Genomic DNA, 12,500 nt, shown 5'->3' on the forward strand with positions numbered 1-12,500 from the left:
GGCCACTTAATTCCACCCCCCTTCCTCCCTCCCTCTCCCTCTCTCTCTCTTTCTCTTTCTCTTTCCCTTCGCTAACTTCCCTCATTCCCTTTCCTTCCCCTCCCCTCAAATGCACCCACCATTCTTTCCTAACTAGTCTCTCTCTCTCTCTCTCTCTCTCTCTCTCTCTCTCTCTCTCTCTCTCTCTCTCTCTCTCTCTCTCGAACGTTTGTGTTTTCAGTTTTATTATCAATGTTTTTCTTGAAATTTCATCATTCTCTCTCTCTCTCTCTCTCTCTCTCTCTCTCTCTCTCTCTCTCTCTCTCTCTCTCTCTCTCTCTCTCTCTGTCTCTCTCTCTCTCTAAAAATTAATGGGTCTATGTATGTTTATGTGTATATGTTTGTACGCATGAGAGAGAGAGAGAGAGAGAGAGAGAGAGAGAGAGAGAGAGAGAGAGAGAGAGAGAGAGAGAGAGAGAGAGAGAGAGAGAGAGAGAGAGAATTAAAGCCCCCTCTCTCAATCTGCAGGAGTCTCCCATGAATGAAAATATACAAAGAATAAACAAAGACACGATAAAATGGAAGCACTTGAAGGGAGGAGGAGGAGGAGGAGGAGGAGGAGGAGGAGGAGGAGGAAGGGTTTAAATGCTCTTCCCTTTTAAGTAATATTGTAAGGGAGATCCAATCCTTTTACTTATAATTGGATTCTTTTAAGGGATGAATTTATTGTCTTGGAAACTGAAATGCTGTAAATCTTGTTAAACTTATTTTATTTATTCATTTTTTTTTCCTTTACGGTTTTCATTTTTTTCTTGTCTTTCTTTTTTTTATGGTTTTGTGTCTTTTTTTATTGCTTTTTATTTCGTTCTCTTTTTTTTTTTTCTTTTTCGTTTCATTAAGGAAATTTTGGCGAATGTTGATTCTATATTTGGATTACTGTTTTGTATATTTATTCGTTTAATTATTTGTTGTATGTTGTGAAAATTTAAGTTTTTATTAATATCCCTTTTTTTTTGTCTTAATGTTTTATTTTTATCGTTATACATTGTGAAATATATTTTTTATCACTTCTTTAGAATTTTTTTCCTTTTTAAGTGTTTTTTTTTTTATTCGCTATATTCTTTCCGTTTTCTCTCGTGTTCACAGAAGTGCCGCCAATGCCACGCTTTCCTTCACTACCCTTCGTTAAGTGCCGGCTTTTGATACTCGTTTTCGTTCAAGTACAGCAAATTAAAAGCTTATTATATACATTATGCATGTTGTACACTCCGTTTTCGTTCACACCTCAAACAAAATCCCGTTTTCTTCAACCACTTCTCACTTCGCAGTTCTCATTGCAATTAGTTTTCTTCAACTTTCTTCGCTAAACGCCAAAACTTTCACCACCGGCGAAGAAGTCTGAGAAAAAAGGGAGAAAAAAAAACCTATTCGTAAAAATCAGATAAATTTTCAATCAGCGAACTGGCGCCAGGAAAATTGGGAACCGTCAGGATAATTAATTAATTGGCCGAGGGAAGGGAGGAGGAAAGGAAAAGGAGAGAAATCGAGAAGAAAGAAAAAATCGAAATACGGGAAAGGATGATGAAGAGAGGAAAGATTGAGAATAAAGAAAAATAAAACAAAACAAAACAAAAATAAATAGAAGAGACGATGAAGGAAGGAAATTGAGAAAAAATAAAATAAACGAAGAAAAGATGGATTGAGACTGAGGGAGAAGAAAATAAGTAACAAATAAATGAATAAGAGGTGATGGAGAGAAGGAAAGAAACTGAAGATAAAGAAAAGTTGATGATGAAACAGGAAGAAGGGAAAAGAGAAACCATATGAAGCAAGAGTGAAGAAAAGACAAAGAAAAAGAAAAAAAGGAAAATAAGAAACAAGCATACAAGATAAAAAAAAAGGAATACAAAGAAAAAACAAAGATAAACACATAAAAAGGAATAAGAACAAATGAAAACAAGAGTAAAAAAAAATAATGAAAAAAATAAGATAAAAATTGAGTAATAAAATAGTAAAAAATAAAATAAAGGATACAAAAACAAGAGTAAAGAGAAAATGAGAATAAAAAAAACACGAATAAACAAAGGAAAAAGGAAAAAAAAGACTGAACATTAATAAAAAAGAAAAATAAATAAATAAAAAGAGTAAAAAGATGAAAGCGGAAGAAGCCAAAGAGAAAATGCTGAAGAAGGAAAATAAAGAATAGGAAATTATGATAAAAGAGGAAAAAAGGAAGAAAGGATTGGCGACAGAGGAACACATGTGGCGACAAGCAAATATTTTTCTTTCCTTCCTTTCCTTCATTTTTTTCCCTTGTGGGTTCCAGTATCTGATTTTTGCCTCATTATATTCTCATTTGTTGTCTCCTTCAGTCTGTCCTTCATTACTTCTTCCTCCTCCTCCTCCTCCTCCTCCTCCTCCTCCTCCTCCTCCTCCTCTTCCTCCTCCTCCTCCTCCTTCCCCTTTCTCCTTCTCCTCGACCCCCTTTCTCCTCTTTCTCAACCTCATCCACCCTCCTCCTCCTCTTCCTCCTCCTCCTCCTCGTCTTCCTTTCTCATTGAATCATAGTTGGAATTTGATATATTTTTTAATTATTTTCTTTTTTTTTTTTTTTGCTGTGAACTTTTTTTTTTAGTTCAAGATGAAAATGGGAAAAAAATGATACAAATTGTTAAAAAAGTAAATAATAAAAAAAAAGGAAATAATAGTATAGTATAGCCAAGTCTTCTTCTTCTTCTTCTTCTTCTTCTTCTTCTTCTTCTTCTTCTTCTTCTTCTTGCTCTTCCTCCTTCTTTAATCCAATAACGTAGAGGAGGAGGAGGAGAAAGACGAGGACAAGGAGGAGGAAGAAGAAGGTATTAAAAGGTGGAAGGAGGTGGTGAAGGAGGAGAACAAGAAAGAGGAGGAGGAGGAGGAGGAGGAGGAGGAGGAGGAGGAGGAGGAGGAGGAGGAGGAGAAGAAGGAGGAGGAAAGATGGCAGCAAGCAATGCATACAATTAAGACATTCATTTGCATATTGCGTAAACGTTTAGCGAGAGAGAGAGAGAGAGAGAGAGAGAGAGAGAGAGAGAGAGAGAGAGAGAGAGAGAGAGAGAGAGAGAGAGAGAGAGAGAGAGAGAGAGAGAGAGAGAGAGACGGGTGAGTGAGTGAGTGAGTGAGTGAGTGAGTGAGTGAGTCTGTGTGTGTGTGTGTGTGTGTGTGTGTGTGTGTGTGTGTGTGTGTGTGTGTGTGTGTGTGTGTACCTAATCAAACGCAAGGAGTCTTGAAAGCTTAAGTCATCGCGTGTGTACGTACGTGTGTAAAGGATTTTGTTTGAACACACACACACACACACACACACACACACACACACACACACACACACACACACACACACACACACACACACACTACCACCACCACCACCATAATAAAAATAATAATAATAATAATAATAATAATAATAATAACAATAATAATAATAATAATAATAATGATGATGATGGTGATGAATAAGTAAACTAACAAGAGTCAAAGCAAGACAACAAAACAAACAAACCAACAAACAATGCAAACCATAAGGGAATATCAAAATAAACATGGCTGCCAGCCTAACCTCTTTGTTAAAACCTCCTCCTCCTCCTCCTCCTCCTCCTCCTCTTGACGCCTCGTAAAGATTTTATTGCAGTTCTTTGTGGCGTGAAAAACAACCCCCTCTTCCTTCCATTCCTCCCCTCTTCCCTGCTTTCCTCCCCTCTTCCCTCTTCCCTCCATTCCTTCCCTCTTTCCTCCATTCTCTTCATTCCTTCTTCCCTCTTCTCTCCATTCCTTCCTTTCCTTCCATTTCTTCCTTTCTTTTCCCTCCCTTCCTTTCCTTTACTTTCTATCCATCTTTTTCTCTTCATATCTTCCTTCCACTTCCTTTCTTTTCTCCTTTTTCTTCCTATTTCTTTTTCTCATTTTCCTTTTCATCTCATTTTTTTTTCTCTTTGTCTTCTTTCCCTCCGTCCTTCCCTTCTTTTCTCTCCAGTTTCTTCCATTTCTTCTCTTCGCTCTCTCCCTTCTTTCCGCTTATTTCGTTCCTCTCTCTCTCTCTCTCTCAATCTCTCTCTCTCTCTCTCTCTCTCTCTCTCTCTCTCTCTCTCTCTCTCTCTCTCTCTCTCTCTCTCCAAATCTTATCCTACAGCTGTTAATTAAAGAGGAACACGGAGAGAGAGAGAGAGAGAGAGAGAGAGAGAGAGAGAGAGAGAGAGAGAGAGAGAGAGAGAGAGAGAGAGAGAGAGAGAGAGAGAGAAGGGGGAGGGGCAGGGGGAGGAGGGAGGACAGACCCCCTCCAGTGAGGTCACCATTAGCAAAGCACTGATAAAATACCTCCATTTTCTCTCCCCTCCTCCCTTTCTCCCTCCCTCCTCCTCCCTTTCTCCCTCCCTCCCTCCTGCCTCCTCCCTTTCTCCATTAATCTTTCTCTTTCTTTCTCTCTTTATCGATGGGGGTGTGAAAATTAGGGAATAGTTTTGGGAGTAGTTGTTGTTGTGCTTGTAGTAGTAGTAGTAGTAGTAGTAGTAGTAGTAGTAGTAGTAGTAGTGGTGGTGGTGGTGGTGGTGGTGGTTGCTGTAATATATTCTTTTAGTGGTGTAATCTTAGGAGTAGTAGTAGTAGTAGTAGTGGTAGTAGTAGTAGTAGTTATTGTTGTTGTTGATGCTGCAATCTTAGAAGAAGAAATGGGAAAAGTAGAACGAAAAGAAAAAAAGAAGAAAAGAAGAAAATTTAGAGAAAGAAGAAAAAAGGGAAGAAAAAAGAAAAAGAAAACCAGAAAAAGAAAAAAAGGAAAGAGGAAGAATAAGTAGTAGTAGTAGTAGTAGTAGTAGTAGTAGTAGTAGTAGTAGTAGTAGTAGTAGTAGTAGTAGTAGTAGTATCATCATCATCATCAGGAGCAGCAGCAAAAGTAATAATAAACATGAAGTTCTTTTCAATCTCTTCTTGCATTTAAGTGAAGAGAAGAGAAGAGGAGAGGAGAGTAAGAGGGATGGAGAGATGGAGGGATGGAGGAAAGGAGAGACAGTGAGGCGGAGGGAAGGAGGAGGAAGGGAGGCATCTGGCAAGGATAATACTGCTCATGTCGACAAGTGACGGGAGGAGGAGGAGGAGGAGGAGGAGGAGGAGGAGGAGGAGGAGGAGGAGGAGGAGGAGGAGGAGGAGGAGGAGGAGGAGGAGGAGGAACAAGTTGTAAGAGGAGGAAGAATGAGTTAGAGAAAATAAAAAAAATAATGTAAAATCAGAAGTACTGAGAGAGAGAGAGAGAGAGAGAGAGAGAGAGAGAGAGAGAGAGAGAGAGAGAGAGAGAGAGAGAGAGAGAGAGAGAGAGTAAATACAAGGACGGTTTTCCAAAGACGATTAGGAATTTGAGAGAAAATACTGGCTTTAAATTTTCTCTCTCAATTCTCTTAAATGGAAGAGAAAGAGGAGGAGGAGGAGGAGGAGAAAAAAGAGTAATAAGATGGAGGAGGTATTTCCTTAAACTGCATTATTACTCTTCCTCCTCCTCCTCCTCCTCCTCCTCCTCCTCCTCCTCCTCCTCCTCCTCCTCTTCCTCCTCTCTTCTTCCATCTATTTTTATTTGGGGTTTCCTTCTTGCTCATCTTCCTTCAAGTCACTGACTCACACACACACACACACACACACACACACACACACACACACACACACACACACACACACCAAGAATAATTAACATTTTCGTCTTAATGAGGCACGTCTGGCAGGAGGAGGAGGAGGAGGAGGAGGAGGAGGAGGAGGAGGAGGAGGAGGAGGAGGAGGAGGAGGAGATGATGATGATGAAAGAGAAGTTGAAAAAGAGAAGAGAAAAAAAAAGAGGATGGAGGAGCAGATTAAGAAGAAGAATGAAGAAGAGGAGGAGGAGGAGGAGGAGGAGGAGGAGGAGGAGGAGGAGGAGGAGGAGGAGGAGGAGGAGGAGGAGGAGGAGGAGGAGATGAAAAAGGTAGAAAATGAGAAGAAAAAGGAAGAAAAGAAAAGGATGAAGGACCAAATTAGGAGGAGGAGGAGGAGGAGGAGGAGGAGGAGGAGGAGGAGGAGGAGGAGGAGCAAGGCCAGGAAGACAAAGAGAAGGGAATTACGAAGACAGAAAGTCAGGAAAAGGGAAAAGAAAAAGAAAAAGCGTAAAGAAGAGAAGAAAGACGACGATAATTATTTGCTTGGTTTTCATCATCTTCGTTTTTCTTTCTTTTTTTTTCTTTTTATTCTTCTTTTATTTATTAGTCTTTAAAATGTCACTTAATTAAATTCTACTCGTTATTTATTTATTCATTTTTATTTGTTTTGTTTATTTATTCATTTATTTTCTTATTTATTTGCGTATTTTTTTTTATTTCCTGCATTCGCATTATTTTTATCGTTTTCGTTTTCTATATTAACAATTTCCTGTATACTTTTCCTTCTTTCCTCATGATTCCTTTGTATTCTTCCTTGTACGTTTATCATTTTTCACCCTTTTCTATTTTTATTCAACTATATTAAAACTTCCTATCTACCTTTTTTTCCTTTTATTATCATTTTTCATCCTTCATTTCCCTTTTCTTTCTTTTATTCACTTCTCTCACTGTTCTGAATATTATTAAAATTTCCTTCAGCATTTCTTTCTTTTCTTTTTCTTATTCTTAATTTTTCTTTCTTCCTTTCTTTTTTATCTTTCATGTTGTTGTTGTTCCTTCCATTCACTATTTTCTTTCGCCATCTCTCTATTGTTATTTATTATCTATTTGTTTTCTTTCTTTTTATGTCTTGTTTTATTGATCATTATAGTTATTCCCATCTTTATCTTCCTTTAATCTCCTTATTATCATTTCCCATCTTATTTCCCTTTCATTTCATTTCGCTTCCTAGTGTTTCCCCTTCCTTTCTTATTTACTATTATCCCTACCTCTCTTTCCTCTCATTCTCTCTTATTCCCTATTATTCCCTTTTTTCCCTCTTCCCTTCTTTATTATGACCTTGTTTACCGGTCATTATCGTTACCTGATTCTTTACCTTTACAATTTTTCCCCCCATTCATCACCCTCCCTCCCTTCCGTGAGCCTTCCCCAGGTAACTGATTAATTAGGCCTTTAATTACAGGTGCGTGAGACAGGTGCGCAATTACCAGCGGTGACTCATTGTACCTGGTCTTTTGTTGCTGTTTTCCCTGGTATGATGAATGGGGCTCCTTTGTTGTGCATGGCGGATTGTTAACTTACTAACACCTGGATTTGCTAGTGAAGTGTCGTGGGTTGAAGTAAATAAATATACGTGTGATTTAACTGTTTCTTTATTGTAAAAAGGAATGATAATTGATAGGTAATTTTAGACGATAGTTATTAAGAAGCCTGCCTCACTTTGACTTCCTAATGCAGTGTTGTGTTTAGAAAGTAATTAAATGAATATATGTAAATGTTTTTCATGATATTTCTCAATGGAGTAATGATAATGGCGATTTAAAAGTGGAACTGTTAACTTATTTTTGTATTACTTGGATTTGTTGGTAGTGTGTTAGTGAGTGTTGAAGTAAGTACTGGTAGTGTGTCGTGCTTCTAAGTGAATAATTAAAGATACGTAAGTAATTTCACGATCTCGTTCCCATTAAAAAAAATAATAAAAGTAATAATGATTTATAAGTGGAATTGTTAACTTACCTTAGCGTTACCTGGACTTGCTGGTACAGTGAAGAAAATAAACAAACAAACAAACAAACAAATAAATAAATAAATAAATAAATAAATAAACTGCAAACATTATCATCAAAAGAGAAACAAGTGACAAAAAGTTTACAAAATACACAATGAAAAAAAAACAACAACAATACGAAAACATACGCAAGTGAGAGAGAGAGAGAGAGAGAGAGAGAGAGAGAGAGAGAGAGAGAGAGAGAGAGAGAGAGAGAGAGAGAGAGAGAGAGAGAGAAAACACCCAACAACAATGAAAAACCAAAGAAAGACGAGGAGTTTGAGCGACCAAAACCGAGTGAGTGAAATTTCAAAACGTTTCGGGGGATTTTCAAACGTTTCACGAGTTACGTATTGGGGAGATTAGAGCTTCAATTAAAATAGATGGGGGCGAAATGATCGTAATTGATCTAATGTTTAAGGAATATATCAATGTCGCTGTGGGAGGGAGAGGGAGAGTAAGAAGGGAGAAGGGAGAGGAAGGAGGGCGGGAGAGAGAGAAAAGGGACAGTAGGGGAAGGCTTTGAAAGGGAAGGGATATTATGAGAGAGAGAGAGAGAGAGAGAGAGAGAGAGAGAGAGAGAGAGAGAGAGAGAGAGAGAGAGAGAGAGAGAGAGAGAGAGCGTGGGTGAAGGTTGGTAATTAAACAAAAGACATGAAGGGGTAGGAAAAAAAGGAGGAGGAGGAGGAGGAGGAGGAGGCGTGACCTTCCCAAAGGCCTATAGATTCTTTCATGGCCCAAACACCTGTGCCTGAGCCTATACAGAACTCTCTCTCTCTCTCTCTCTCTCTCTCTCTCTCTCTCTCTGGTGGTAGTAGTAGTATCAGTAAGAAAATATACATATAAAAAGGAAGACAATTAAAACTATAATAAAGATTGATACCAGAGAGAGAGAGAGAGAGAGAGAGAGAGAGAGAGAGAGAGAGAGAGAGAGAGAGAGAGAGAGAGAGAGAGAGAGAGAGAGAGCGCACCTACACACAGCAGTACACCTAATAGTGAACCTGTTCCTTGATGGTGGCGCCACAAAAGCTCCACAAAAGCCTCGCCTGTAGGGAGAAGCGAAGGATTTTGGGTGCTCTGTTCCTGCGACCAAAAATAATCCTACGGTCAGGATTATCAACACAATGTAAACAAACCGTGCGAAACTTCACCTCCGACTCTGGCTTCCTCTTCACAAAATCCTAATTTCTCTTCATCCTGCAATATTTTCTACGTCTAACTTACTTCACAATGTTTATATGTTTATTGTTAATGTTTTTTTAATTGGGTTCCTTTTGTTTTTCGGTTTATCGTGTTTTAGAAGTGTTTTATTAAGCCGAAGTCGAGGTTTCGTTATCGTGTTCGGATGCAGTGTGGGTTCCCTTATGCCTGGGTGGCCATGTTGTATAGATTCGTCCATGTTTGATTGTACACACCAGCCTTTTTTCATATTTATTATTTATTTTGCTTTTTCTCCGTGTGTGTGTGTGTGTGTGTGTGTGTGTGTGTGTGTGTGTGTGTGTGTGTAGGAGTGGGTGGGCTGTGAGGGAAGGAACCTGTTGTGTGTCTTGAATGGAAGGGAGGGAGATGTGATGATATTGATATTGATAGGTATAAAAGTAGTAGTAGTAGTAGTAGTAGCGGTGGTGCTGGTGGTGGTAATAATAATAATAATAATAATAATAAAAGGAAGAGATCAGGAAAGGAAGTTAAATGAAATAGGAAAAAAAGGAAATTGAATGAAGGAGGAAGAAAACACTAATAATAATAATAATAATAATAATAATAATAATAATAATAATAATAATAATAATAACTTGTTACTTGCAGGTAATTATTGACAACGTAGCTTTAAAAAATGTCAAGCAATTATCTAAGAAAAAAATACAAAAGGATAATTTACAAAAAAAATATCTGAAAACAAATAAAAATAATGAAGTTGAACACTGTGTTGATGTGTCTTACAATTATTACTACAACTACAACAACTACAACAACAACAACAACAACAACAACAACAACAACAACAACAACTACTACTACTACTACTACTACTACTACTACTACTACTAATAGCCTTTTTTTCCTACCCATGTTCTTTTCTTCCTATTATTTACATTCACAATATTTTCACTGATGGAGCTGTTACATATTTATTCCAGTTAATAATTATGTTCAAATGTAATTTCTAATTCTAGTTAATATTATCTTTACGTTTGTTTTGTTTCGTGGTTTTTATAGAGTGTGTGTGTGTGTGTGTGTGTGTGTGTGTGTGTGTGTGTGTGTGTGTGTGTGTGTGTGTGTGTGTGTTTCTTCCTTCCACGTATATAAAACATACTCACATACCCATACACACATTCCTCTCTCTCTCTCTCTCTCTCTCTCTCTCTCTCTCTCTCTCTCTCTCTCTCTCTCTCGCTCACGAAGTTTGTTTTTTTAAGCCTCACACAGTCTCTTCCTTTCCTTGTAACACACACACACACACACACACACACACACACACACAAGAGACTTCAATTCAATATAACAACAAGATTTTACATATGAATAGTAACACACGCTCTCTCTCTCTCTCTCTCTCTCTCTCTCTCTCTCTCTCTCTCTCTCTCTCTCTCTCTCTCTCTCTCTCTCTCTCTCTCGTTCCCACACCTTCTCACTCCCCTCCCCTCGCACCTAGTCCACCCCCTCTTTTCTCCCCTCTTGACGTCACCAGACCCACACACTCCCCTTGCATGATGTACCCACCTTCCCCTCTCCCTCCCTCTCCCCTCTCCCTTTCCTCTCACTCTCTCACTTACTCTCCCAACACCTGCACTAATAAATCTAGTTTCCTACTCACCCTCATTGCAAGCGAGAGAGAGAGAGAGAGAGAGAGAGAGAGAGAGAGAGAGAGAGAGAGAGAGAGAGAGAGAGAGAGAGAGAGACCAACTTGAAAATTTCTTTGCTAATACGTACCACCATCCCCCTCTCTCTCTCTCTCTCTCTCTCTCTCTCTCTCTCTCTCTCTCTCTCTAGATCACAGGTGCCGGGGTGCCAAACAGTGCCAGGGAAGACAGTGCCGTCCTCCCCCTCCTGGTCGGTGCCTCTCAAAGTAACGCCAGTGAAGTTGGAAGTTGTTTCCTAATTACTGCCACTTACACTCACCTCTGACCCCTGGGAGAGAGAGAGAGAGAGAGAGAGAGAGAGAGAGAGAGAGAGGAGGGGTGACGGGGCAAGGGATAGGGGAAGCGGGGGTGGAAAGGGGTCGTGTGAGGGAGAGGGGTGAGGGCTGGAGCTGCGTGTGTGTGTGTGTGTGTGTGTGTGTGTGTGTGTGTGTGTGTGTGTGTGTTTTAATTGGTTTGTATTTTTTTTTCAAGGAGTGATGTACGTTTAAATTGAAGTAGTAGTAGTAGTAGTAATAGTAGTAGTAGTAGTAGTAGTAGTGGTGGTGGTGGTAATTACTAATCTACTATTATTACTGCTACTATTCCTAAGACTACTGTCGTTAATATTACTACCACCTCGAAAATAAAGGTAGTTGTAGTAGCAATAGCAGTAGAAGTAATAGTAGTAGCACCTGCACCACCACCACCACCACCACCACAACAACAACAACAACAACAATAATGGCCAATAAACAACAATATTATCAAAAACAATAACAAGTGATAAAAACAATTACAAGAACAAGAACTACTACTACTACAGCCACTACTACCATTACTACTACTACTACTACTACTACTACTACCAATCTAATTCATTTTTCCCCTAGGTCACAAACAATCCGCCTGTAAACTCGTCCCTAATTAAAACACTATTACCCCCCTCCAGTGTGACCTAGCCCCCTTAATGAACTGACCTGACCTCCGAAGTGTGACCCACGTGACCCCAACAAGAGGAGAGGGAAAGAATAACTTGTTTTGGGTCTTTTTTCTTGTTTTCGTTTTCTTTTTTTTTTTGTTGTTGAAGCAAGAGGTTATGTTTGAGAGAGAGAGAGAGAGAGAGAGAGAGAGAGAGAGAGAGAGAGAGAGAGAGAGAGAGAGAGAGAGAGAGAACAGTACAAAACATAACAATACCGCAATTCCAGAGAGAGAGAGAGAGAGAGAGAGAGAGAGAGAGAGAGAGAGAGAGAGAGAGAGAGAGAGCAAGATGTCAAGGTTTAAACAAGTGTGGTGAGAAATTTTGGATCAGAAAGACGAGGAATAAAAGTTTGGACAGCCAGACTTCTTCTTTTCTTCCTTTTCAAATCTCTTTTCCTCCTCCACTTATCTCTTTATTTACTTAAAAGGAAGTTGACGCAAGTTGGTCGGGCTGAAAATTGTGAAAAATGTACAAAAATAAAAAGTGTGTTTGAGGAAAATATTGTCTTGTAATTTGTTTGATTTGATGTTTTTTTTAACGATGGTTTAAACTGAAGGGGAGAGAGAAAGGGAGAAATTTTATCATAGCAACAATAATAAGATGATGATGATGATGATGATGATAATGATAAGAAGAAGCAGAATTGGAAAACGAAGAAAACGAAGACAACGAAAACGGACAACGAAGACAACGAAGAAAACGAAAAAAAAAGAGAACGACGAAGACGCGGCCGAAGAACAAGAATAACAAGACGAAAAACGAAACCAACAAACCAAACAGGAACCAAAACAAAAACAAAAAAAGAACAAGAAAAACGCCCTATAACGCCCCGTAAAGACCCACTCCACAAAAATACACCTGTAGAAGGAACCACAACACCTGTCAACTCACCTGCCGAAGAAGTCACAACCATTGAAATCCGCACAGGTGTTAGCGGGCGTGGCAATCAGGACCCACAAACAGCACACCCACAGCCTATGCAGGGACAGCACCCAGCGCGCCCC

At 39.2% G+C, this 12,500-nt stretch overlaps 1 protein-coding gene and 1 long non-coding RNA gene across 4 annotated transcripts in view; one reads left to right on the forward strand and one right to left on the reverse strand.

Moving 5' to 3' along the window:
- Positions 1–7,711, forward strand: part of LOC135092948 (uncharacterized) — an 88,113-nt gene extending 80,402 nt beyond the window's left edge. For 2 of the 3 annotated variants that reach the window (XR_010263142.1, XR_010263143.1), the window contains one exon: positions 7,090–7,709. This is a non-coding gene — a long non-coding RNA (uncharacterized LOC135092948). Of the gene's footprint in view, positions 1–7,089 lie in introns of all 3 variants that reach the window. The other variant, XR_010263144.1, reaches the window with a different exon arrangement.
- Positions 1–12,500, reverse strand: part of LOC135092947 (meteorin-like protein) — a 64,405-nt gene that overhangs the window by 51,397 nt on the left and 508 nt on the right. The window contains exon 1 of the mRNA XM_063991769.1: positions 12,388–12,500. This exon is cut by the window's right edge and continues 508 nt beyond it. Within this exon, the coding sequence (XP_063847839.1) occupies positions 12,388–12,500 (113 nt within the window). The remainder of the gene's footprint in view (positions 1–12,387) is intronic.

The sequence above is a fragment of the Scylla paramamosain genome, chromosome 41 (assembly GCF_035594125.1).
Source record: "Scylla paramamosain isolate STU-SP2022 chromosome 41, ASM3559412v1, whole genome shotgun sequence".
Classification (NCBI taxonomy): Eukaryota; Metazoa; Arthropoda; class Malacostraca; order Decapoda; family Portunidae; genus Scylla; species Scylla paramamosain.